The sequence below is a fragment of the Ciona intestinalis genome, chromosome 3, assembly GCF_000224145.3.
Source record: "Ciona intestinalis chromosome 3, KH, whole genome shotgun sequence".
Lineage (NCBI taxonomy): Eukaryota > Metazoa > Chordata > Ascidiacea > Phlebobranchia > Cionidae > Ciona > Ciona intestinalis.
In genome coordinates, this window is record NC_020168.2 from 6609575 (window position 1) to 6637316 (window position 27742).

Below are 27742 nucleotides of genomic sequence, written 5' to 3' on the forward strand. Positions count from 1 at the left end.
TCGTTATCTGCATCATCATCACAAGCGTCTCCAACACCATCGTTGTCAGAATCCTCCTGACCACTGTTGGGGACATCTGGGCAATTATCCTGGTGGGTAAAGGGGGTTGGTTAGTGTGTGTGTTGTGAACCCCATGCTCACTGTCGAGTTATAACATGAGTGTCTTCTTATACACCAGACACTCATGGTGTATTCATACACCCCATGCTCACTGTCGAGTTATAACATGAGTGTCTTCTTATACACCAGACACTCATGGTGTATTCATACACCCCATGCTCACTGTCGAGTTATAACATGAGTGTCTTCTTATACACCAGACACTCATGGTGTATTCATACACCCCATGCTCACTGTCGAGTTATAACATGAGTGTCTTCTTATACACCAGACACTCATGGTGTATTCATACACCCCATGCTCACTGTCGAGTTATAACATGAGTGTCTTCTTATACACCAGACACACACAGTGTATTCATACACCTAAATTTTTTTACTTAATTTTTTTTTTGGTTTAAAACGGGGGTCCCGACACCCTAAAATCCCCACTGACCATAAGTGTCTTCTTATACACAAGATACGCATGGTGCATGATCATTGTCGAGTTACATGCTTTACCCCTACTTACTTGTCTACAGTGTTTATGATGACAAGGCATTCGAATATCAGGGAATCCATCGTGGTCAGTATCATTGCCGCAAACGAATCCATTACCAGCGTATCCTACTCTACACTCACACCCGTACTTTTCCCTTTTGTTTATTATAGTGCAATCAGCGTTTATATCGCACGGGTTCACACCTGAAATGGAAAATGATGATTTTAATAATGTATATATAATAGGGTGAAAGAAGATGGGACATCTTTAGCACATAATATTCAAATATCTTGATCGTGTTTTAAACATTTGAGGTCCAACGATTTGTAATCTATTAGATGAACATTTTGCTAAAATGATATCATCTGCCTACACAATCTTATAGCATTTTGTTCAGCACTTTACTCTATGACATCATAATACTCACCTCCATCACTACAATGGCGTATCTTCGTACAACCGATTGTTTGGTTTCCCGTAAAACCTTCGATGCATCTTCCGCATCTTGATGCTCCCTTGTGATGTCATAATAAAGACAACAATAAGTTACATGTATAATATATTGTTGCCGCCAGGTGTATTATAAGTGTTAAAGAAGATCTGAAAATTATTTGTTTTGTAATCTTAACATTTTGTTGCCATATGGCGAGACATCACCAGGGTTGCAGTTAAGTGTCTTGTCCAAAGTTTATAGATATGCAGACGATCTCTTTCAAAGTTATAACAAATCACATACAACACCTCATGCTTACTGTCGAGTTAAAAGTTTGTGATGTCATAATAACGTTATTCTACTTACAGGTAAATTATGACAAACAGAATATTTGACGCAACCTCCGTTGTTAACTTTACACTCGTTGTAATCGCTACACATCTGTGTGGGGAAGTATATCATGTTAATATATATGTGTGGAAGATATATATATCTATATGTTCTTTCTAATGCGGGATATATATAGTGGGATACCCCATGTTATCAGTGCGATACCGGATACGTATATAGATCAAGTTTAGTACAACAGCAGTGTTTCCTAATCCATTTTTTGTTGCACCATCAATTTTAAAGTTTAAAAATGTAAATGTATAAAAAATTATTACATTGTGAACACATGTGTTCATACACCTCATGCTCACTGCCAAGCTAGAAAGACAACCAAACCTGTCTTGTAACAATGGTCCCGCCCACGATGACATCTTCCATTGTTTCATCATACCCACTCGGACATGGGGAACAATTAAAACTCCCGGCCGTATTTTGACACGAGGTCAAAGGTGAACAGGGGTCGTTCAAGCACTCATCAATGTCCTCGCATAAACTTCCGTTACCTAGCAACAGAATGTTAGATGGTAACTATGGCAGTGACGTAGAAACAACATACAGTCCAACGAACCATGGAACCCTATAGGGCATTCTCCACATTGAAACCCATCAGGGGTGTCCATACATTCAACACCTGGATGACAAGGTTGGCTGGAACAATTCACAACTGGCTCAACTTCTATGATGTCATCACTTGATTCTATGATGTAATAGAAAGAAGGTTCAGTAAATTTTACTGCATCGAATACTGGCAAATGGCAAAGTGAATTTTACTACTTACTGCACAATGTGCATTGCTGTATTGTTGTTCTTAAAGCTCTTGCTTCCAATATTTGTTCCTTCATTTCATGATGGATGTCTTGTAATACTGAAGTCAAATCTGGATAAAACATAACAAAATTTTTATATATATTAAGAAAAAAGGTAACAAAAAAAATAACAAAAACGTAAACAATTTTTTTTGGTAAGGTCCTATGATGAGACATGCCAACAAATCCTTGAATTTAGTCCAGAGTTAATACAAACTATTGTTGTCCATATATGAGCTGTTTAAATTGAAACTGATCTATAATTTAAGGATCTTTTTTTATTTATGTATCGTAGGATGGTGAAAAGATGGGACACCTTTTCATTCCATTTTCTTGTCACATTTTTAGTAAACAAAGAACATTTAAAGAATTGTAAAACCGTATCTTTACGACTCACATTGACTGTCGTTAATTGTTTAAAATGTGATCAGGATATTTGGATAAAATGTGCTAAAGGTGTCTTGTTCACTTCCACCCTACCATATAATATGATATAGTACCTGATAATTGGACAATGAGTTCAGATACAGGTTGGAAATTGTTGATAAGAATATTTGGATCAGCAGGCTCAGGACCATCAGATTGTGAGCACACACCGATATAATTACGACGGACAAATGAAAGGTCTAGATCAGATATAAGGAGAGCACGCTGCATGAATGACTGTGAGGATAAAGAGATATTTTTCATTAATGTTTTATTTTTATTCGAATTACTTTTATTACAGGTTGTGTAATTATGCACGCCCTTTTTCATTCGAAGTTTAACTAAGATATATATAAATTAAAATTAAATATAAATAGCTCGTTGTTTGTCTGTTAGGTGTAGTGACCACACTTATTTCTTCCAAATAAATGTAAATATGTTTAGCCATAATCAAAGAAATAAATAAAGTTCTTTTACTGCAGCCACAACAAAACATTACAAATAAAAGTTATTACCATAACTATGACAGACAAAACATATAACGCTACTATAGACAGGTCTAAAAAATATAAAGAAATTGAAGTTTCTCATTACCTTCACACTCCCTCTGTATCTCCGACTCATTTTAACGACAGATTTAGTGGTTGAGTTGACATGTGATGGTAGTGTAGTAGACAACCATGGGGTAATATCATGGTTGCCGAACTCCATGCAATCGACTAATAAAGTTACTTCCCATCTCTGACCTCTGTGTAAAAGAATTTGGTATTATTTTAAATTCCTGTATTATATCAAATATTTTTGAATTGTGGGCAACAATAATTTTTATACCACGCGTGTTCTGTTTTATACAGGAGTTACCACGTATGGAAAGCAGTTGCACCAACCACTCTGTAACATGCGGCCGGACATGCTAAAATTAAAAACTTAGACAAGACACAAGTAATAAGAGACCTACAGTATTGCAAGTAGGAAATACAGTTTTTAGAAATTAAAATAAGCATTGTACAAGCAAACAAATAAACTGGCACATACATATTTCCACGTTCAACTTAATTAATTTTAACCAATAACTTACTCCACTTGAACGAAGTGAAATACCAAGGTATGAAACTGGTTGTCGGATATCCACACATTACGGAAGGTTACCACGTTTTCACGATCATCATGGGATTTGTATTTGATTGAAACTGTAAATTAAAAACGTATAAGTAAAGTAAATACATTAGGGTTATAAGCCAACGCATGTACGTACGCATGGCCTACTCAATACACGGCCTAGGAATACACCGAAACTGCTCAGAAAATAAGAGGCCTATTGACGCGAATAATGCCCATTATAATACATTGTTACGTCACGGTTTTACGAATGGATTTTGCTGTCTGGCTCACAGAGATACTAATATATGTGTTATATATTAGTATCTCTATGGTCTGGCTGTAGTTTTTGCATAAAATAACAGTTTATTTACCATTCCCGGTTAAATTACCTAATTTTTCGGGTTATTTTATCAACATCTTATATTTTTTATAAATGTTTAAGCATGACTGAACAGATAGGAGTTACTTTTAACCACGTGCGGCATACAAGTAAGTTTTACCGACAGTTTAGTTTGGTTCAGTCGCTCAGTGAAAATAGTATTTGGCTTAAAACAGAAGTTTTTTAAGACAGCCTATGGCCTATGCATATCTAGCAAAACAACACCGCAGTAACAACAAGTAAGTTAATTGATATGTCCGTTGTGGACTTTTAAAACCGGTCCTTAAAAACAATATAGGATATTGGATAAACACAAGCATTAGCCTTTTGTCTCAAGGTGCTTATGCCTTGATCTGTCCTGTTGCTCATAACTCATTTTCTACTTGAGGTTTTTTTGTTAAAGCTGGACAGAGGCTCTTCCTCGAGGTCAAAAAATGAGTCAAACAGCACATCATAAATTAAGACTGTATAATACAAACAAACTCACGATAGCCTCCCTTCGTATTTAAATGTTGTGTCTAACTTTAGACCTTTGTCGCTGTTTAAATTTGACTAGTCTTCCTTCCTGAAGATCTTCTTGCCACTTCTTCATGATCATAACATGCACAGATATACCCTTATCCAAATATTTTTATCCAACTACGGAACACCTATTGGCCATGCTTAAATAGCTTGCTTAATAATTCTGGTGGCTTAGAATTTAATCTAAATAAAATTATAAAGGTGTGCTGCATTATAAAACTTGCCAAATGCCTGTCTACTAAATTAAATATGATCAAAACGTAGGTTTTCTGTGTTGGTAAACTGAATCTGATTGCTCGTCTCTCTTTATGCTTAATAAACTGATATTTATATACTAATAAACCTTTTGCGCTGCTTTATATGTCTGGTATGATTTTAACTAAACAAGAAAATATCCCTGCGACACGTTCTGTGATAAACTGTAAGTTAAAACAACCTAAAACTGGTATTGAACCTACCAACAACTGCAAACTGCATTTAAAATGAAGGAAATCCATTCATAAAACCGTGACGTAACAATGTATTATAATGGGCATTATTCGCGTCAATAGGCCTCTTATTTTCTCAGCAGTTTCGGTGTATTCCTAGGCCGTGTATTGAGTAGGCCATGACGTACGTCATATCTTATACAAACGCGAAGATTCACAAGTTAAACTAGCCGTTTTAATATAAATGTTTAAAAATACCCTATTGGGAAACTCCCAAAGATGTGCCAACTTTCTTTTTTTTGGTCAGTGCTCTCACTAAACTTTGAACACAACAATCGGCCAGTTATACAATACAGAAAAAATCCGCGAGAAAACTCAGCGGTGTTTACTATTAGCCCAAACCCTTTACCCCAACTGTAAAGATTAGCAAATTTCGGGGATTAAATAGCAAATTTCGGGGATAAATTTCGCCTAAAATTTCGAAATAATTTGCTAAGTAACACTCTTCTTCACTCATGACCGTATAAAGAAAAAGAATACAATATAGTGAGCACCATAATGCACAGATGACCACACAATAACCGGCGTCATGTTGCACATATTATAAAGGTATACCTTTTCCCTTGTGGCCGTCCACGTTGAGTTCCAAATATTTTATAAACTGGTCATCACTGCCAGCTAGGACCTCTATGACCAGTGATGCCTCTTTCGGTGGAATTCTTAGATTTGTTAATACGGAAACACTGCCCGATTCCGTAAGCGCGAGGTTTAAATCGTCAGAGTTCTTACGGAAGTGACGTGCTCGGGATACCTTCATTAAATCGATCTCTGCAAATAATAGTTGTATATGTGGAACTTATTAACGGGTATAGTAACATTTGCAGAAACTCGCAAGCAGAATGTTCTGTATGAAATACGACACTCATGTTAATGACCGCCACACCACGCGAGGATAAATAAGTTACACATATACCGCGCTATGGCGTAGTGTTTATCGAGGTTGCCTCTAGTTGGTCAACTGTGGTAAATAAGTACACATGTGCTAACTCGTTACCGCTGAGTTGGAGCAATTATCGTTAAGTGTCCTATCGAAGGACATATGCGCACACAATGGCAGCATTAGGATTCGAACCTACTACTGCCTGGTTGCGGGTCGGGTTCAATCATTGAACCACGGCACCGCTCAATCAAGAAAGAGTTCGGCCACAAAACAGAAACTTTCTACGCATTCCCGTTTTTTTCACATTAGAGAAACCCTTTTAGTAGTTTAGTACCTTTTTTATATAAAGTACTGTGGGGAAGATGGGACATTTTTAGCACAATATATCCAAATATCCTGACCGTGTTTTAAACAATTAACAACGATCTATGGGAGTCGTGAGGATACGGTTTTTAATTGTTTTGAATGTTCTTTGTTTACTACCAAATGTATAATCAGAAAATAAAATAGTGTCCCATCTTTCCCCACCCTACTATACTAAAGCTTACAAACAACATTACAACTTACCTTTAGATATACGTTCACTACCCGCAGAACTACAGCATACCGAAAACGACAAGATCGCCACTAAATATCTAACAGCAGTCATCTCAGTTTATGTGCTTCACTCAACCACACAAAGTTGCTACTTGGCTTGAGGTTTCAGTTTATAAAGAGGCATGGTGCTAAGAATAAAAGGGTGCAGACAACTGACTGTGGTGCGAATTATACCACCCCGTTTGTTTTACACTGTGTCGTGTCGGGCGCAACATAATATCATCGTATTGTTTACACTTCTTGTACTTCTTTGTCTACTTTATTTACATCCCACATCAAGGCGGTGTCGCGACACGACAATAATTTGTATTATGACGTCACAACATGGTTTGGCTTTCGGTTGAAACTCCAATCTTATGCTCTTTATCGACATCTAACGGCTTTTCGTTTTTATCTTTGCCACCGCTACAACAGGACAAGGTACATTCGCTGTAATACAGAATATTGTTACTTTTAGTGGAGTAACATGGATACCTTTAGCTAGTAATATTCCATATTTCCAAACGTGTTTTAACAATGAACTACGTCCAATAAAGTGATACGGTTTTATAACTCTGTAAATGTTCTTTGTTTACCAGAAGTGACCGTAAAAGAGAAAACATGGACGATATGTTATTATCACAACAAATACCTTTTCAACAGCAACGCCTCGTGTACGGTGGAGGGCAGGGCTTTGTTCCGCGTGGTGGGGAGCAAGAGCGCAAGTAATGCAGATATCAGATTGAGGGCAGCGGTTGCAATGCATGGGGCGAACGTGCTGGTGGTATTACCTAAACATTGGGATCTTTGAGGTTGGTGAACTAAAATATTGTACATAATTCTGCAGTATTAAACCACACGAATACACATTTAGTAGGGTAGGGGAAGATCGTATTTAAAACAATGAACAACGATCTATACAGGAGTCGTGAGGATACGGATTTATTATTCTTTGAATATTCTTTTTTTACTTCCAAATTGGACGACAAAAAAGAATAAAAAGGTGTCCCACCTTCCTCAACCCTACTGTATACAGCTTACATAAACAGGTTCCATGTCAGAATTTGAGATTTAGGTTCAAACTTTAAATTCTGGCACAAAGAGATGATTATTCAACCACTCACTTGCGTATATTATATAAGGTGATATCATACTTCCGATCCTTGCAGACGATGCAGATATTCCAAGCACGGTCTGTCGAGTTGCGGTTGGGAAAACCTCTCCAGTGTAACCATATATTATGTTGTAGCATAACGACACGGCCAACTTACTGAACATTGTGGTGATGGTAACCAAAGTGGGGCTCCCTGTAAAAATGGTAAAGTGATATAAAATGAATGCATAATGTATTGATTCTCGCGTGGAGAGCAATGACAGTCGTTATAACACGGGTGTCCTGTTTCATACACCTCGTGACCGTTTACGAGATACCACCTATGTAACTTATTTATTATCACACGGCGGGTCAACGACGGTCGTTATATCACGTGTGTTCTATTTTACACCCATTGTGCACGTTTACGAGTTACCAGCTATGTTGCTTTGTGGGTAAATGTAACTTACTTAACCTCGGATGGCGGAACAACGGCAGTCGTTATACCACGGGTGATCGGTTTCACGTACACCTTGCGGTCGTTTACGAGTTACCAGGTATGTGGCTTAGCAGGTTACGATGTGCCCAGATTTAAAACCATAACTTATTCCAACTCACATAGTACAAACAACGGTGCCGAAGCAACAGATACAGCTGTTATGATCATCGTTCCAACATAAGCTCTCCTGCGCCCCCATGCCTCTGACCATATGTAGTAAAGAATGGCTGACACAACTTCTGTTATTCCGGCGTATAGCATGTTAAGGAACCGATCACCGCTTAGACTGTTCGTGTTCAACGCGATCGTGTAATACGTCATACTGCAAACGAACCTGGGAAAAATAATAGGATTTAGTAAACAAAAGCGCGATGCTTTTCAGCGATTCTAGACAACCTATAGGCGCGATGGAACAGAGCTTATAGCGCTCGCATCGTAACCAGATGATACAAGTTGGATGCTCAATGCTGCTACCATTGTAAGCGTGTGTGTTTTTGAACAATAAACTTTAACAGTGATAGCCTTGAGTTGGCCTAATTGTGAGCTATACAAAAATAAGGCTGTCGTTCCCGTCCCGCAAAGACAAATACGCTTCATTACACATAATTCAATAAATAAAACTGACGTCACACAGTACGTACCAGGCAAACTGGAAAATGAACAAACGATAAAGAAGAGTCCAATGTTTCGTCATTTCCCGTATTGACGTCCATATATTCAATCCTTCAAACTCTGCTGCGTCATGATCTTTGACATCACGATCCCTTATCGCTTCCCCGTTTGTCACAGCGATTTTATTTCGTATCTTTTGCGCTCGTTCTGGCTTACCCGTCCCAACCAACCAATATATGGATTCGTCAATGTACCTGGTGGAAACATGCATGTGACGTCACCATACATTTAAGCTCGTGACGTCACATGCGATGTTATATGTTATTTATTGAGCTATGACGTCAAAAGTTAAGAATTTGTGACCATTTTCTATATACCTTTAAAAATATTGCTATTAATGCGTTTTATTTATATTTTTTGTATATTTTGGGAAAGGAATTAACTTAGTGGAAACGTTGATCACTTGTATTACTCAATCTACATTAATAAAATAACCTAATACATTATCGTATATAATCCCGCAAGGGAATATTCGTATTCACTTAACACTCGTGCCATTAAACAGCCGCACTTACCAATAGTAAGGAATGTAGACAATTCCTAAGAGACCTGTAAACCTTAAGTACCAACGCCAATGCCTGAAATAGAATCCTATAAGCGGTAGAATCATATAACCGATGCCATAACCCATCTCCACCGCAGAATATACCAGAGTTCGTCGCTCGCTTGAAATCGTTTCGTAACCTGTTGGTAGCAATGAATGCAACTTCTTTATCCTCGCGTGGCGAAACAATGGTCGTTATAACAAAGGTGTTCGTTTTTTTGCACCTCGTGCCCACTTACGAGTTACCACGTGTATAACTCAAGTATCCTCGCGTGGCGGGGCAAGAAAGTCGTTATGACACGGGTGTTCTGTTTCATATACCTCTTCCCTGCTCATTTTATCGCATAAGTAACTTTAAACTTTTTGGATGACGGTTTTTCTATATAACTGACAATTTAAACAACTCATAAGTGACTACTGGGTTGGACGAAAAGATGAGCCTCCATTTTAAGCCATCGACAAAAACTCTGATTTAAAAAATGAAACCTAACATCGTTCTATATTAAACTTATTAATATTAAGTTTCAAAAGCGTCGTTCCCATAAAATTAAGCAGAATATAGCAAGAAAGGGTACTATAGATAAATGGGCACGAACTACAGAATTTTAATTGCTGTGCGTACCCAATAAAAACAAGAAGAGTGTAACTTACTTTATCTTCGCGTGTCCGGAAAACGACAGTCGTTATAACACGGGTCTAACACCTCGTGCCAGCTTAAGAGTTACCAAGTATGTTACTTTGTGGGTGATTATGTTGTGGATAAAGCCACTTACCTATGAGTATCGCAGCTACGAAGTTCACCAGAGTTCCACAGCCGCTGATAAACAACATGAAAGCGTATGTGTAAATGTTGGTGGTGAAGCTTAAGAATATGGCGGACAAGAAATGCCAAAGAGTGAATATAAGAAAGATTGGCCTGCGTCCAAATCTGAAAATTATTAGTAAACATAGTAGGGTGGGGAAAGACGGGAAACCTTTAGCGCATAATGTCCAAATATCCCGATTGTGTTTTAAACAATTAACAACGGTCTGTGAAAGTCGTGAGATTAAGGTTTAGTAATTCTTTAAATGTTTTTTTTTGTTTACTACCAAATGGGTCAAGAAAATAGAATGAAAAGGGGTCCCATCTTCCCCAACCCTACTCCCACAGCAAATATGCCAAGTATGGTATGTTAGCTCTAATTGCCATTAACTGCAGATAATTTAACGAGTAATGTGGCGTTTTTAAACTGTGTTTTTTCGCGTTGATTCTACAGGCATAAACGTGTGTTCTATATTTAATTATCACTGTAAATTGGAATTAAATATTATGGTTTACTGCCAAATAAAATAAAAAAGAAGAATGAAAACACGTCCCATTTTATTTAGCCCACCCTACTATAGTATCAGCAAAACATTCAAAATGACCCTTTTCCAGTTAAGCGCCTTTTACCACAGACTGGAGACGCTTAAATACATAAACTATCATAGCTCTATACCTAATATATATACCGAATATGACATGACCAAGCTAATAAATGAATGTAACTTATTTATCCTCATTCAGCAGAAAAACTACAATCGATCTAACAAGGGCTTATAGATGTGCCTTTCTGTGTGGCTGATAATTTGGCCAACCCATTAGTGACCTCTGGGTTGGAACTAATAGTATAGTAGGGTGGGGTAAGGTGGGACACCTTCAGCACGTAATACCCAAATATCCTGATCGTCTTTTAAACAATTAACAACGGTCTATGGAAGTCGTGAGGACATAGTTTCATATTTTTTTGAATCTTCTTTGTTTACTACCAATTGGGACGAGAAAATAGAGTTAAAAAGTGCCCCATCTTCCCCCATCCTATACTGTATATGATTAAATAGACCATACAGATATACCTATCAGATAGAATTCCACCCGTTAAGCCTCCGAAAAGCTTTCCAACGAAATAGCTTGTTAGCAGCATCGGTTGCTTCCATTTTTTACCGCATACCAAATTAAACTGAAAAACATTGCGTTAGGTATAGTAGGGTGGGGGAAGATTGGACACCCTTGACACATAATAACTAAATTTGTTTACTACCAAATTGGAAAAGAAAATAGATTGAAAAGGTGTCCCATCTTCCCCTACCCTACTATATATACATTATTGCACAATGTACATGTTATTTTATATATACATATATAAAGTTATATACCAAAAAAAGCATAGTGTAGCCCAACGTCGTCTATCATGCGGCAATGCATTGTCGAGTTATAACATGGGTGTCTTCTATGCACCAGATACACATGGTGTATTCATACATCTCATGCTCACTGTCAAGTTATATAATAACGGCACACATACATATGTAGTACCTCTGTTATAATAGATGTTTCAATTCCCTCGTATTGATAAGCTTCGCATTGCACCGTGTTGTTTGTTCCTATAAGGGTAACATATTTCTACATTGGAATTATTTAAAGCAAGTTTAAAAATAAGGGCCCATTATGTGTTCATTACTGACTGTAAACTGTTCATTGTAACGTATGTTGACTGTAAAATGGTACAATGGTTGCAGCCCTCTTGTTATATATTTGCGAATTGAGTGTTAAACCACTGCTTCCGCAGATGCACCAGTTTCAAGCGGGTGCCGTTTTTTTATGTGCGGACCTTGTTACGTCCAAGGAAATTGCAACAATTATTAAGTTTCCTATCCATGCCGTACACTGGCTACCATGCAGGGATCGCCATTTATCATATTACTATTACGTTGGGGACATGGCAAACTCTGGCATATACCAACGTTCTATACACCAGGTCCTCTTAACCATTCGCCATACTCAATATAGAAAACACAGTAGGGTGAAGTAAAATGAGAAATCTTTTCTTATTTGGTATTAAACCAAAAATATTTTCAGAAATACATAACCGTATCGTCGTGACTCTAAAAGAGCGTTGTTAATTGCTCAAAATACGACCAAGAGATATAGGGTTTAGTTGTCAACGATACCCCACAGTATACTATGTATAGTAGGGTGGGAAAAGAAAAATAAAGAGGTGTCCTCCACCCTACTATATTCCACGCATATATTACCTGGAGCCGAGCTATTGAACATGAGGCAGGAGCTACGAACCATCACCTCGTTTTCCATCACGAACGGGATTGAAGCATTCAAGTTTGTTTCCTTTGATGTGACGTTGGACTATATTAAACAGGAGGTTAAATATTCACTCATGGTGTATACTCTGTACGTTTGAGTTGATATAAATACTGTTTTATGGTTACTTTTACGGCCACAATTTTAAATACACTACATTTAAACCTTTTATATCCATATCGTGTTTTAACGACTGTCGTTACAACTAAGTTCCGTCTGTTCCGCTTTGTGTTTAGTTTATATATACGTTATCGTGATCGAACAAAATAAAGGATACGTCAATGTTTTCAGAAGTATAAAAACAACCATTTCAAAACCACATTAGTTTATTAACTGCCGAGAAAACTTAAAAAGTTGTGCAACCTGTATGTCCATTCCATTAAAAATAAGCGCCATTTTGGTAAAAGATGAGTACGACAAATCATGACGTTGAAATTTCTAAATATTTCAAAAAATGTTCAAAATTCTGACTAAATAAATAGTTTACTTACGTCACCTAAGCCTCTGACGTCACAATGGTGATCAGGGGTAAACTGAATAATTAGAAATTGCAGTGAAGCAAAGCAATTGGGTACAGATGATAGCATTAACAAAATAAGAAGTCTTTTTTGGTAATACCCAAGCTTTTCCTGGGCAACGCTTGATTTTTCGTTTTTGACCATTGTTACTAGCGCCGCTTGCCGCTATGAGCTTACAGATACATACCAAACACTTACAGACTCTCCCACAATAGATGCGCCGTCTTTTATAAGCGTTGTCGTGCATGGTTGCACATGGAGCATTTTTTAGGGTGGGTTGTCTTCGATACTTATCAAGTTTTAATTACGCAGCTCGTGATTATAAAGTGATTCGCTTTGTACAAAAGTGAACCGTTTGTATGTAAAATCTACATATAATACTGTGGGCTAAGATAGAAAATGGTTTCCACCTAAAATCCATATTCTCCAATCGTGTTTTAACAACAAACAACGCTCTTTTACAGTCGAAAGAATGCAGTTATATGTTTTTATAAATATTCTTTGTTTGTACGATTTTATCCCACACGACTATATCTTAATTTGTTCAGTTTTTATTTATCTACGTTTTTTTATTTATCCATGTGAACGTCAATGTGATACAAACACCGTAACGTTAACAACCCGAGTCACGGTGTCAAATAAAACCGTGTTAACCCAGGTAATTGCAACCATCATCGAACCAAACGTTTATTCGTGACGATTTATAGTATGGTGGGGGGAGAAGGAACACCTTTGGCACATAATATCTTTTATTTTAACAACGATCTACATGGGAGTCGTAAGAATACGGTTTTATAATTTTTTGAATATTCTTTGTTTACTAGCAGATGGGACAAGAAAATAGAATGAAAAGTTGTCCCAACTTCCCCCACCCTGATATATTTAAAGTCTTTTACGTATTTATATAGTTGCATTTAGCCACTTCTTAAAGCAATGACAATGATAAGCAGCAGCTTACCTACATCTCGTGTCCTAAACGTATAATAGTGGCGTCATACTTCTTATTTTTGTATCTTTGGTATGATTGCATTGAATCGTTGTTGCCCATTTTCTAAGTAGCAGAACAGCTCGAAACGGGTACAACGTCACAGATGGCTTAAATAATTAACGGACTTTTCAGCATTGGTTTATAAACTGCCTTGGGTCTAAAATTAGATAACAGTGGGTGTTGGGGCAATATACCTACATTCAGGTTTCTAGATAGAATTTATATTATTGAGGTTTAGAAAACTATGGGACATGCTTATATTCAATGTCTTTTTCATTTAAAGTCAGAATCTATATTATGTTAATAGGCATAATGTAAACAATCTTTTAACGGCTAAGTCGGTATCCATCATACCTGATGAGCCGTTGAGAGAATCTCTATTATTGCGGCCCATAAAATGTCCCAGTAAAGTTGAAAATTAAAATCTAGTCGGTATATTGCATCAAGGGTATATAGTTAATAGACAATTAATCTTGAAATATTTGTCAAAAGTAGACGCATTGTTTATATAGAATCGTCATTGTTTAAGGTTTTACATCGTTAAAATATTTAGGCATAGAGGTCGCTTGGGTGCTTGTCTTACATATATAGGCTGGAGAAAGACGGGACGGACACGTTTCAAGCAATCAACAACTGTCTATATATAGCAGTCGTGAGAATAAAACGACAAGGTATCCCTTCTTTCCCCACCCTATACTATACGTCATTCGTGGCCTACTTTAATAGGGCATTGGTCAATCGAATATAGCATAGATCATATAACATGGTACACACCGAAAATAAATCGAAAACGTAACATATAGTACAATGGGGAAGATGGGACACTTAAGCACACATTGCCAAATATTTTTAAAATCATAATAGATGACGGTTTTTGAGTAATACCACGAATTAGTACTATCATTCCTTTATAAATCGACAACAAGTTGATAAAATATAATAAAACACACGAGGAGTTATTTAGCGATCCGCCCAACAGGTGAAATTTTACAAATTCGAAAACACACAGGATAAGATGGGACAGTTTAAAATCATTGTTAATTTTGATTATTAAATGTATTTATAAATAGGAATATACGTAAATAACACGAAATAATACTGTACGCTCTAAAAATTAAGTCTAAACATTCTTTTTCTTGCCTTGCTGCTATAGTTTTAACATGTTACCTATACATTATATTATTGCATAACAATTGGTATTGTTTCAACAACAATGGGTATTGTTCGAACATTAATGGATAAATATTGTATCCTACAAATGTATATGAACTTGTAATAACAGAAAATTGATAAAAACTGTTGATAAAGTTTTTATTTTTGCTACAAATTGGCTATTACTACTCTGTTTTTGGTACAAGCCCCTTCTTATAAATTTATCACCAAGTGCAAATAACCAAATTTCGAATATATTTTCAAAATATTGTCTTTTTATTATATCAGTATCTTATAGTTGAAAACCCCCTGAGGTATAAATTACTAAATTAAAAGCAAATCTTTCAAAGTTTGACAATGAAAACATACAAAACTACAATGTGGGGGAAGATGGGACTCTAAATAGAAATATATTTACATTAGCAGTATTCTGCAACTTGTAGTTAACCTACCGAGTTTAACAGGCTGTGCTAGTTTCTTTGCCACGTAAACTGCACATATATAACGTTAAACATATTTTGTTGTTGTTTTTATCTCAAATTAAAGTCATATTGACCCCTGCCTATTTTCTTCATGCTTATATCTCAGTGTTTTTTACAAAACTAAAACTAGTTTTATGAGACAAAATCAAACTGTACGAAATATTCAAGGTTGTTTTATAAAGCTATGAAATTAGTTTAATCGTTCGCACACGCAAAAAAAGTTTTATTGGCTTTACTATGATTTAGTAAGCAGTAAAAAATGGCACCTTACTATTTCGCATTTTTTACCTCTTCGAAGTATACTGTTTCTATTTTACATATATTTTTAATATTTAAAAACAATAATCAGCTTTGACGGGCGTTTTATAAAGTCGTGATAATACTATCGAATAATTCTGTAACCTTATTTTCCTGATTATCATTACATGGGGGTCCGTAAAAAGAAAATTAAAAAAAAGTTTCTTATGACAAAGTGTCCCATCTTCCCCCACCCTACTATATTGTTATCGGTAATGTCTGAATCAATTTTCCAGACGTGCGCTATGATAACATACGCATCGGATGTGACGTAACAGAACAACACGGCTAAAACTAGCGCTATATAGCATCGAGTATATGCTGATGGTATGTTATTGAAAGCAAATATGGTGTAATTGTGTATTTGAAAAGCGTTTTTGCAAGGTTTTTAAATCCCTTGTATAAACATAGATTTAAGGCATCAGTATCATAAACATAATTTATTCATCTCTTTGAATACAGTAGCGAAGACCAGGTTAATAATACAACAAAATGAACATCTTAAAACAAAACGACAGTCGTTATACATACGCTGCAGGTAAATACTTAAATAAAAGTATATCAGCTAAAAGCGTGACTGCAACAGACCTATGTTAAGATTTTCCTTTATATACAGGCATACGGTTAGTAACTAGAGGAAAAAATAACAGACTGTTCTGTGTCTGTGGCGTTTCCCAATTATATCTACAAGATTCCTGGAGTTTACAATGCAGTTAATGCATTATATTAGTATCGCATTCGCGTGTGCCGAAAACTTGTTTTTTAGTGGTGCAATATACGGGTGGCCGACGTTCGAATATGTCCTGATCCAAAACGGATATTTTTCTCACCTCTGTCCTAACGTGACAAACGTGACGTCACTGATGACGTGTACAGAAAGCAAAGAAATGTTGAATTTGGTATTTACGTCAGCAACATCAGTCATGGTTATGGTAGCCCCGTTTGGCGGATATATCTTCGATAGGTTCGGTACATGGCTGTTTCGCTCAATAGCAACCATGTTTCTAACTCTTGGTGTGATTTTTCTAGCTGCATCAACTCCAGAAACACCAAACCTGTTATTCCCAGGGGCCATTTCTCTCGCTATCGGAGGTCTCCACCTACTGATATCGAATCTACAGTTGGGAAATCCGGCAGGTGGCGGTAGAGCGACAGTGATAACCCTCGTAAACGGTTCCTTCGATTCTGGGACTCTTTTCTTTTTGATAGTGAAGCTAGCTTACGATTCCGGCACATCTCTGTGTGTTATTTTATCCATATACGCCGCGTGCAGCGTGTTCCCATGGGTAAAAACATACACCCTCATGCCCAGAGATTCTTTCCAATACCCGATGAAGGACACAGACGTTAAATTCGGGATTTACGAGCTAAAAGCTATAAGTTGCTCGAAAACGCCCAAAACTCAAGATAATGATGTCATTGGTGACATGGACGAACCAGATGAACAAAATAAAAGTCTCCTGAAATGTCTTCTTACCCCAATCTTTTGGACGAGTTTAATTTACACACTGTTGTTGCATCTTAGGGTTATTTTCTTTCTCGGAAGTTTCGTAGATTGGTTGCAAGCATTTGAGCCTGTTGGAAATATCAGTAACTTAACTAACATATTTGGAATTTTACTTTGCCTCGGATTGTTCGTTGGTCCTATTAATGGCATCATAACTGACACTGTGACGTCATATAACCTCAACCGTGGGAAAAGTGTTGCCAAATCAAAATGGAGAGGGCTGTTCGCGTCTACGTTTAGCACGACGTTGCTAGCTGTTGGCTTCTCAATAGCTACAGCCTTACACAACACTATTGGTACTTTTATATTGTTTATCCTAACTCGTTCATTTTTGTATTCAAGTATAAGTTCGTTTATCGCCACGGCTTTTCCGTCTCGACATTTAGGCAAACTGTATGGTATAAGTATGGCACTGGCCGGGGTTTTTGGCTTTAGTACATACGGAATATTTAGCCTTGCTAATCCGTATGATCCGAAATTTATCGTAACTAATTACGTCATGATCGCCATGGTATCGGTCACCGTCGTCCATTCGGTGCTTATTTTCGTTAAAAGCCGCGCCGCCTAATTTGTTATGGTTTTATGCAATTTGATTTTTACACGTTTGAGTAGCAATCACAATTTGTTGCAAATAAAAAATTTGTGCTAGTGGTGCGTCGTCACGCCAATGTTTAAGACGGGACACCTTCAGTACATAATATTCATTCTGATCGTGTTTCAAACAGTAAACAACGGTTTATGAAAGTCGTGAGGATACGGTTTTATAATTCATTGAATGTTCTTTGTTTACTACCAAATGGGGCAAGCAAATAGAACGAAAATGTGTTCTATCTTTTTTCATCCTACTATACCCTATATTATTATTAGTATAGTAGGGTTTCATGAGTCACTCGCTTTTAAACGATTCGGAAAATTCAAAAGCTAAAACCTAGACAATGATAAATTAATCTTTAATGTGTAGTAGGGTGGAGGAGATGGGATATCTTTTTATTCTATTTCTCGTAAGCAAAAAAACGCTACAAGAGTTATAAAAGCGTATTCTCACGACTGCCATGGACTGTTGTTAATTGTTTAAAACACGATCAAGATAATTGGATATTATGTTCTAAAGGTGTTCCGTTTTACCCCACAGACCGTATAGACACTTTTAAAACTAAAATGTTGAAAATATATTACAGGCAGTTTCAATTTTAACACCATGTAAATAGTTGCAGTTACAACTTTCTATAGAGTCAAGTGTACTTAAGCGATAATCGAACCTGAACGCATTACATAAAGTAAAAAAGTACCGTCACAATACGGATGGCGAGAAAATATACAAAAAATCGTGAAAATAATTAAGACTTGAACGTAGAATATACAGTAGGAGTGCTCGAGTAAAAAATGTACTCTGCTGTTTTTGCTACCAAGCGTAGCGTAAGTAAACAGCTTGGTAAAAAAGTGAACTTTTAACTAGAGGATCTGTTTATAGAGACGCATGTTATCAAGGCAGAAAGCAGGCAAGTTGTTATCAGGAGTTAAGAAATGCTCGTGATGGAAGGAGTCGAAGAACCAAGGTTAAGAGTTCACAGTTTGGTTGTACGTCATAATGCTCATTATTACGCGACAGTATTTCACAAATACTTGAATGGCAGTTTAAATAATTGAAGAACGAAACTTAGCAAAAAACAAGAAAGTTAGAACAACAAATAAAGTCGATTGTTTGTCAACCGCGAATTAATGCAGAGTTGGGAAGTCTTTTTAGTATGACGTAACAATTGCGCATATTATGACGCGACAACGGTTTTTTGAGTTTTTCTTTCTTTTTAAGATAATCGATGACGGCGTTAAAACGCGGCGGGCGCGACTTTGATCTGGTCGTCAATCGAGCGCGGACTCTTCGCTTAGCGGGTAAGGGTGACTTTTGATCTGAATCTTTAGTGATTGTGGAAGCTTCTGCAACCGAAGGTTTCGATTCTATTCCCGAAGGTATTGGTATGTTATCACTGGAAATGGCTTTTGCATTATTCTGCGACTTTTTTATGCTAATGTCATCACAATGCTTGGTTGTGACATCATTGGAATGTTTGATGGTGACGTCATCCAAAGCATTTTTCTTCCCGCGTTCGGTGTCGTCACAATTTGAAGTTTCTTCTGAACTTTGTGTGGTGTCATTGATATTGGCCTTGATGACGTCATCAGCTACTTTATTCTTCGCCGCTGAAGGTTTCGTTACGTCACAAGAAAAAAAGTGATTTTCAGATACCGACAAGGTAGTATCCATGTTAGGCGTCACAGGAGACACGTGATCAGCATAGAGATCATAAAGAATTTGTTCAAAAATGTTTTTTCTATCCGAACATTTGGCCACACTATTTCGCTTGGCGGAATTTGCGACTTTTTGGTTTTCCGACTCTTCGGACTTCGGCAGCGGTACACTCTTGCTTGCCGGCGCGACAGTTGTATTCAAGTTTTCTTTCACAGTCAAACTTCCTTCCTCCGAACATTGAACGATCTTCACTGCATCTTTTTGTTGACAATGTGGGTCTTTTTTCTCAATTTCCCCAGTGTTGTTTTTTGAATTCTTTTGCACGCATGCAGCAGAACTGCAAGGAATATCTGTCTCTGGTTGTCCAGCATGTAAATCAGCCAATGAACAATAAGACACTATTTTAATGTCAGAGATGCAATCGTTTTCATCTGAACTATCAGAACCAAAGGCATCGTTTCCGTGATTGTTTTTCTTCACAGCGTCGAAGTTGACAAAGGGTTTAGACACTTCATTTTTTGGCTGGCAGTGGTATTCTCCTGGATACGCAGGCGGAACTCGTGCGTTAGTTGCAACAACAGTGTTAGATGAGACATCTGTATCTCTCTTACGTTTTTTCGATACTTTTGAAATACTCTGCCGGTCATTAAGGATTCGCTTTACCAAAGAATTTAGATTTTGCTGTTTTTGTTCCCTATTAACCGTGGCTAAATTGTGGTTTACCGATGTTTTTGGTCTTTCTGCTTGTTGTTTCGTGCGTGGTTGCACTGGATATTGCAAAGTTACGTTCTGTTGTATAGGCATCGGGTTTGACGCTTCCATTTGATTCTGTTGTGGATCGTTTCGGTTTGGCGTGGTTTTACCAAACTTCTTTTTCTGTGCATCACTAACTTTACGCGCCTTACTTCGCGGTTTTATATTCGGTGTGTAGCAGGGTGGAGGCTTTGTTGTACAGTTTGGTTCCAAACTTAACACTCTGTTTTTGTTCTGTATTCCATTCAATTGTGTTAGATCATTTAAAGGTTGTTGCTTTTGTTTTTGTGGTGTTACAATTCGTCGGGCATGAAAATCAGGAACCATTTTCTCATCGAAAGGTTGCAGTCCCAACTTTTTTTGTTGCTTTGCTATTTCTAGTCGTAATTGGTATTGCACAAATTCTTGTCTTTTTGTCGTTTCTGAATCAAAGTTTTGTTCCTTTCTTAACAATTGGTATTTGCTCTTCATTGCTTCTAGTTTTGTTAGATCATCCATAAATTGCCATTGATGCCGTGGTGTTTCTCTTACTACTTTCTGTTGTATAAAACTTCGGCCATGTATATCAGGGGCTATTTTGTCATAGAATTGTTGCGGTCCCAACTTTTGTTGTTGTTTTACTTGTTCTAGTTGTAATTGATGTTGCAAATAATCTTGGTTGTGTTGTGGGGCCAAAACCGGCAAGTAAACAAACGTTTGTTGTGCGTAATTGTTAATGGTAGGATGAAAACCATTACATTCTTGTGGAAGAGTATTCACTTGTTGGTGATTTGAATTCACTTGATGCTGATTGGTATTCACTTGTTGGTGATTTCTATTGATTTGTTGTACATTAATGTTCCCGTAATGTACATTAAAATTAGTGTTCAACTGGTGTACATTACGAGTGTTCAACTTATGTACATTATTGTTCATTTGGTATCCCACAGTATTTGAGCACTGTACATTCGTATTTAAGCACACGCGAGTATTCACTTGGTTCGGATTGGTTATGTAACGCACAGAAGTGTTTCCTTCGTGTGCATTTGCGTTTCTGTTTAAATAAATTGGCTGAAAGTGATGATGATTTGGCCTTGAAAGTACAATTTGTTCCGGTCTAGAATTTTCCTCTGTGAACGAATAGTTCTGCTGCAGTTGACCAACAATGGGGACTGTGTCGTCATCAATTGAACGAATAACTCCAAGATCTGATTGGTTAGAAGGCGTTCGTACAACTGGTGTGGCCTGTTTAACAATAAAAGTTTTATAACTTGCCGTAAAAATCGTAAAAGTAGTTTGCTACCTGGTAAATTGGGGGCGAGGCAGCATCCTGCTGAAGGCCACCATTAAATGGGAAATCTAAGTTATGTGTTGGCATTACTGAATAACTTTCAACCATTTTGTAAGCTGCAACAAAACATGTTTTAACAACAATAATATATTAATACAACTAAGTTAAGTCCAACTTACGACAAAGCTGTTAAAGAATCAAACCGCAAACACTCTCCTAGACCTACTTTAACAATTAATTAATTCGTACCTAAGTATACCACGTATCATACGCTGCGCAAGGCCGAACTACTGCCGCAGGGGACTCTAGCTATGATTCAAACCACTGTCATGACTTTAAATAGATAATACAGTTCATTATGGCTAGATCCAAACTCAAATAGGCTAACCAGCATACAGTATACATACGGTGACACGGTGCTGTGTCTTCGCCAAGTATATTTTACATAATACATAGTAATGGCGTTGTTACACAAAGTATGATAAAACGGAATACTATGACATATTAATGCACGATCAACTAGACTAGAGGCTAGAGACTTCGGTTTCCTACAGCTAAAAACTAACTTTTGAATCCTTACATAAAGGCAGGCATGCTAAACAGGATATAAAACATGTTATTAGGAACTGCGAACTCCCCTATGCGATATCGGGTATCTAGATAACCTGAATGAGTACTTGTCAATACATACACCTCAGTAACAACCTATTAGTAATGTTAACTTAAAAATAGACACAGACAAAATCTATAAAAATTCAAACGAATTTTTCTAGAACAACTATTGTTACGTCACAATAAAGTAAAGAAATAATAAATCTAGTATTGCTTTTGCACCGATTGACTGTGTTTTGAGCACAGATTCAATGCATAGTTTACCCAAACTTAACTTAATGCATAAAGATTGGATATTATTATATGCTTAAGCATCAAACACATCTTTTGTGTTTCCTGTGACCTAGAACATTTTATGCCAGTCTGCCATTCTGTTCTAATCGTCACAGTTTGCGCGCTTCCTGTGATTTAGGAAGTGATAAAAAGCTCTGTGATCTGGGAAAATGCTATAAAGCCCTCCCATTTCCGTGTTAGCATTGCAACACGACCGCTCTCATCCTCGGCTGTCCTCATGTTTTGTCTCTAGCCTGAATCAGGGTGCCTGATGCCGCTCGTTCGTCTGATAAGACGAGTTGCCGACCTATAGTCACGGAGTCGGATCATCGTAAGACGGGTGCGGTTAACCTAAAATTATAGTGCACCCACAATACTTTCGTAAATTCACAGCTTAGGGCACCCGTGAAATAGATTTTTAGTGTGCGCACCGCTATGGTATGCGTCTTAGAAGAGTTATATATGGACTTTGAGACTCATACTACGGTATCCTACGGTACATGAAGATGTCCACGGCGTATACGAACAAACTTATTTTGGTTTACCAACCTGACAAATTAACTAAATTTACAGCTTTAAACACTGCTAAAAACAGCTTTTAGACCATTTTACACCAGTGATTCTTAACCTATGGTGTGCGCACCGCTATGTGTTATGCGTCTCAGCGTCTGTAACTACAGAAAGCTTATCTTTATGCTACGTGAAGGTGTGCACATATGCGTACAAACCTATTTTGGTTTACGAACCAGATAAATTAACTGTTTATCATAAAAAAACACGATTTTTTAACAACAATTGGTAAAAATAGTTTGCAAGTTGAAAACGTTCACCATTGACCTATACAAACAAACACGATTACACCTGGCCACTAATGTCACGACTCAAGATCTGTTAACTGTTGCAACATCGGCTAACACTGGTAATTAAACATTGACGTCAGTTTACACTTCTAAGTTTTCTAGTATCCTGTTAACACGTCTTGTGCCTCATGGCAAACAAGCGCCACGATTTTTGTGCCGTATAAAGTAATAATATCGCGCGGCGAGGCAAGCTGCTCGCCACATTCCACAAAGAAAAACGTTTTCTGCAACCAAGCGTGACCAATTGACCTGCGTTCAGAAAACGAGGTTTTCCGGTTGGCGTCAACAGTGCACGATTTTTTTGCAAACGTTGCAAAATCATCTTTGCAGGCATTTTTTGCAAAAAAGAAAAACGCGAGTTAATGAATGGGCATCGTTTAAAATTGAACAAAAGTAGCTGCAGACGTCTTTGTTTCGACATACAATGGCGAGCATTGTTTACTGATTCTGCGGCGCGAGCTAACACGGAGAAGTATTTATGTATAAGCACTTTTAACGTCAAACATAGAAAAAGTGTGCGCCTAAACGATCTCCCATTAAGTCACCAACATCCATGTTACAAACCGCAAGTTGAGCACCAGTTCAATTGACTTCCTGTGTAGTACTGGTTAATTTTATGCGATTGCCAGCCTTTTCAGCATGTCCGGATACATATGTGTGTCACCTACAACCTGGTCGGTTTCCTTTCGTGAAGCGCGTGTTGTAATTCTATATAAAGAGTTCGTGTTGTTCTCAGTAGTCCTATTTATCAACGCCGCTTAAGCAGGTTAGGAGGTAAAAGAAAGTATCAGCACATGGAAAGAGTGTGGTAAACGTGTCAGATGCCTAAAGGTAAGACGAAGATCAGAAAAAGACACTGCGACGAAAAACAAATATGCAATGATAAGTTGATAACGTTGACCTTTAAGCATTGTGTGGTACCAAGATCTCGACTAAACAAAATCAACTTGGCAATTCCCATGCAAAGAAGTCAGACCTCATTAAAACAGCTGCAAAATATGTGCATTTATCGTCTTATTTTCAAACCAATATTATCTCACAATTTCCATGATCACTTTTGGCGTCAATGTTTTTAAAAGTCGTTTGATTGACACGTTGTGTAGCGCAAGCGCAGTTGAACTATCTGCCTAACTAGCATATGTAGCGGTTGATGTGGGAAAGTAGTATATTTAATCTAATTCTGCAACATAATATACTCAACTCTCAAGATTAAATGCGTACAACTTATGCCTCTCTAACAACCGGTTTTTCGTGACTATCATTTTGGCAATCATAAAAAATGCTTATTTTTTGTATAGACTCAAAAGGAGACAATTAAAGTATCGTCAAGGTAATTAAAATACTCCCGGTTCTTTAGAACCTTTTTTTATGTCCGTCTTCTAATATTTACTGACGTTTCACGTCCTTCGGGGCAAACTAACTGGGCGTTTTATTATATTTTTACTGTTTGTCATTTCATTATGAAAGGGCGCAAAAACATTCGATATCACGCATTTCGTGATTACTCTTTTGCGAGTTGTTTTCTGTTATCGTTTTTCTCCGCAATAAAAGCGTCAAACAATTGAGCTGGTGGCATTTTTTTTAATCTATACTGCTACCTACTAAGCTATCGAGGAGAAAAGTTCACTGCGTCGATAAGCTTATAGAAGGATTAACAACCATTGGACCCGCCCCTATACAACTACGCTAAACATCTCCACTTATACATAAGCTTGCAACTAATGAAGATTGGACTTTAGTTTCTTCCCGATTTATAAATTTCTAGCTGGGATCATTGTTATACTATTGTGTACACTTTGTTTTTGCATCATAATGAGATATTTCGCTCAGTTTAGGAACTCGATGAGGCGTGGATGATGTTGGCGTTGATAGATTACATTTTGTTCAACGCTAAACAAAATCGTGGATTCATGCAGGCAACAAGTTTTCTATCTAACTAACAATTTGGTCAAACCATTGGAGCAATAACCGTACAAAGTACACCTCGCCTCAAGTAATACACGTTAACAATGGTAGCAACATATGTACCTCGCCTCGATCCTTTGGTCCCCAGTCTACAGGCTTCTATTGGTATCTAGTACACCTCACAGTCTCAATAGAGTCAATACCAAAAGTATTTATACATGCGTCAACTTACGTTGACGAAATTCCACAACACACACACACACCTGCAATGGTAGCAGCATCGTGTCTCACACCTTTGGTTTAAAGAATGAACGAATGGACGAATGGACGAATGGACGAATGGACGAATGGACGAATGGACGAATGGACGAATGGACGAATGGACGAATGGACGAATGGACGAATGGACGAATGGACGAATGGACGAATGGACGAATGGACGAATGGACGAATGGACGAATGGACGAATGGACGAATGGACGAATGGACGAATGGACGAATGGACGAATGGACGAATGGAATAAAAATAAGGAGCATCTTACCCCAACCTTATGCCACAAAAATGGAGACGAGCGAAGTAAGTGGTGGAGTGAGACTTACTGGAAAACCAGGATTTATCCATAGTATAGGTAAACGTATAGCTATAAAGATGAGCATAAGATAAGATTGGTGAAAACAACTATAAGAAGATGCTGAAACATTGCAACAATAAGCCATGGTTACACTCAGCTGAGATACTAACCGAAACCGACTTCCCATCTTTTCAGTACAATAGGTTGCTTGCATGTGAATGTAATACAGTAGTCGACCTTGTCGAAGCTGGAAAACGATGAGGTGCCGGTGATTCAACCTTGATGAAGTATTTCTAGATGACTGGCAAATCAAAGCTTACATGCAGTACTTTATGTAAAATTGGTGAACTATCGCGACCCCTGAAGTTTGTCACGCAACCCCAGATTTGGGAGTCCTGCTGCATTAAACGACATGTCCCTGGTCAAAAAGTTGTTTAAAAAACAAGAGAGCGTAAAAAGATCGAGTACAGAGCTGTATAGTCAAGTTATCTCTGTCAAGTCTTAGTTCACGTCGGGTATAAAATGAATAGAACGGTCAGGATTGGTCGTTTTTATCGGGACGTGTAACATAGAGTTCGTATTTCACTACAAAAATGAGGTAGCCAAGTTTAGCAAAGAGTTTTGTCGGTTACCTTGACCTGTAACTATAGTTCATTATATCTTGTAAGTTACTATGTACAAGTTATTTGCATTTATTTATTACCAGCGGTAATAAATACCAAATACCTATGTTCTGTCTTTACAAAGAAATGCCCACCTGTTGCAGCATTGGGCCTGGTATCGTCTAACAAAGTTACAAGTCATCAAGGCATCCCGGTTAAGAAGACAGCACCCATACAACTAGACATTTGACCACGCAAGGACAACTATTTTATAATCGGCGGGTAAATGTATGCATGTACTGTTGATATTGTTTTAGCATTCCCGTCCTATATATGTCATCCATCAACCATTTCATTACCGTCTTCCTGTCCTGCTGGCCTATTTCCCTTAGTCGACCCGGCAGTGCAATTATATCCCGCTGTGGTTCCCAAAACACGCAACAGCCTCCCTACAGGAGGTTAATCAACCGTGTCTCCCATTACCGCTACTATTGTAACGCATTTGGTTGTTTAATCTAAACTAAAGAAGAGGTGACGGACGTATATAGTAAGGTGGGGGAAGATGCGACACCTTTTCATTCTGTTTTCTCGTCCCATTTGGTAGTAAACAAATAACATTCAAAGAATTACAAATCCATATGCTCACGACTTTCACAGACCGTTGTTAATTGTTTCAAACCGGATAAAGCTTTTCGGATATTATGTGCTAAAGGTGTCCCATCTTCCACCACCCCTACTATACCTCTTTTTTAACTGGTTTGTGTTCCCAACTAATGATAACTTTTCGTTCACGATTGTTATTTAAAGTGACAAGGTGGTTTAGCGATTGAGTGTGTTTCGAGCACAGGTATATATTTTAGTTTATCCGAATAACCTTAATGCATATGGATTAAATATTAAACAGCTGTGTTGCGTAACTATTACATCTGGCGTATTGTGTTTATGATTAAGCGACACATCCTGCGCTTTTCCCATTACTATAAGGAAATGGTATGACAGCCTACCATTCTGTGGTATCAAATAACTCTTCCGTGTTTTGTGTTGGCGCACACGTTTCATGCTATAAAATCCCTCCTATTCTCTGTGTTGAGAGGGCAGATACGCTTGCTCTCCTAACGTTTGTCCCTAACCTGATGCCACCCGTCTGTCCGCTAATAAATTAAGTTGTCGACCTAG

The 27742-nt window shown here is 37.6% G+C and overlaps 5 protein-coding genes across 8 annotated transcripts in view; 2 read left to right on the plus strand and 3 right to left on the minus strand.

Annotated features, from left to right (window-relative positions):
- thbsbi (trhombospondin Bi) overlaps positions 1-6685 on the minus strand; it is a 12879-nt gene extending 6194 nt beyond the window's left edge. The window contains 11 exon segments of the mRNA NM_001128117.1: positions 631-803; positions 1028-1115; positions 1400-1474; positions 1760-1926; positions 1992-2120; positions 2202-2300; positions 2730-2892; positions 3250-3403; positions 3734-3845; positions 5701-5913; positions 6593-6685. Coding sequence (NP_001121589.1) covers positions 631-803; positions 1028-1115; positions 1400-1474; positions 1760-1926; positions 1992-2120; positions 2202-2300; positions 2730-2892; positions 3250-3403; positions 3734-3845; positions 5701-5913; positions 6593-6674 — 1455 coding nt within the window. The 5' untranslated portion in view covers positions 6675-6685.
- Positions 6686-6862: 177 nt separating this feature from the next.
- On the minus strand, positions 6863-14251 carry LOC100182916 (organic cation transporter protein-like). 3 transcript variants are annotated; one of them, XM_026833834.1, is made up of 11 exons: positions 14004-14251; positions 12464-12572; positions 11745-11812; positions 11285-11388; positions 10183-10337; positions 9381-9549; positions 8835-9059; positions 8313-8527; positions 7726-7908; positions 7254-7392; positions 6863-7051 (listed from the first exon to the last, which is right to left on the minus strand). In XM_026833834.1, the coding sequence occupies exons 2-11, from the start codon at positions 12519-12521 to the stop codon at positions 6940-6942; spliced, it is 1428 nt and encodes a 475-aa protein (XP_026689635.1). In that variant the 5' UTR covers positions 12522-12572; positions 14004-14251; the 3' UTR covers positions 6863-6939. The 3 variants fall into 3 exon arrangements, with proteins under 3 accessions (XP_026689635.1, XP_026689634.1, XP_002119673.3); XM_026833833.1 differs by lacking the exon at positions 14004-14251 and adding an exon at positions 13019-13543 and having other exon boundaries at positions 7756-7908; XM_002119637.4 differs by lacking the exon at positions 14004-14251 and adding an exon at positions 13019-13542.
- A 1919-nt stretch (positions 14252-16170) lies between these two features.
- LOC101243184 (solute carrier family 43 member 3-like) lies at positions 16171-18848 on the plus strand. The gene has a single exon (XM_004225893.3). It carries the CDS (start codon positions 16672-16674, stop codon positions 18037-18039), a length of 1368 nt encoding a protein of 455 aa, XP_004225941.2. The 5' UTR covers positions 16171-16671; the 3' UTR covers positions 18040-18848.
- On the minus strand, positions 18680-23876 carry LOC100179859. Of its 2 annotated transcripts, XM_026833618.1 has the most exons (4): positions 21922-23876; positions 21755-21858; positions 21288-21696; positions 18680-21245 (listed from the first exon to the last, which is right to left on the minus strand). In XM_026833618.1, exons 2-4 carry the CDS (start codon positions 21848-21850, stop codon positions 19177-19179), a joined length of 2574 nt encoding a protein of 857 aa, XP_026689419.1. In that variant the 5' UTR covers positions 21851-21858; positions 21922-23876; the 3' UTR covers positions 18680-19176. The 2 variants fall into 2 exon arrangements, with proteins under 2 accessions (XP_026689419.1, XP_002122791.1); XM_002122755.4 differs by having other exon boundaries at positions 18684-21696.
- A 1675-nt stretch (positions 23877-25551) lies between these two features.
- LOC113474081 (S-antigen protein-like) lies at positions 25552-26393 on the plus strand. Its single transcript, XM_026833619.1, has 2 exons — positions 25552-25969; positions 26160-26393. The coding sequence occupies exons 1-2, from the start codon at positions 25700-25702 to the stop codon at positions 26223-26225; spliced, it is 336 nt and encodes a 111-aa protein (XP_026689420.1). The 5' UTR covers positions 25552-25699; the 3' UTR covers positions 26226-26393.
- Positions 26394-27742: the final 1349 nt, after the last annotated feature.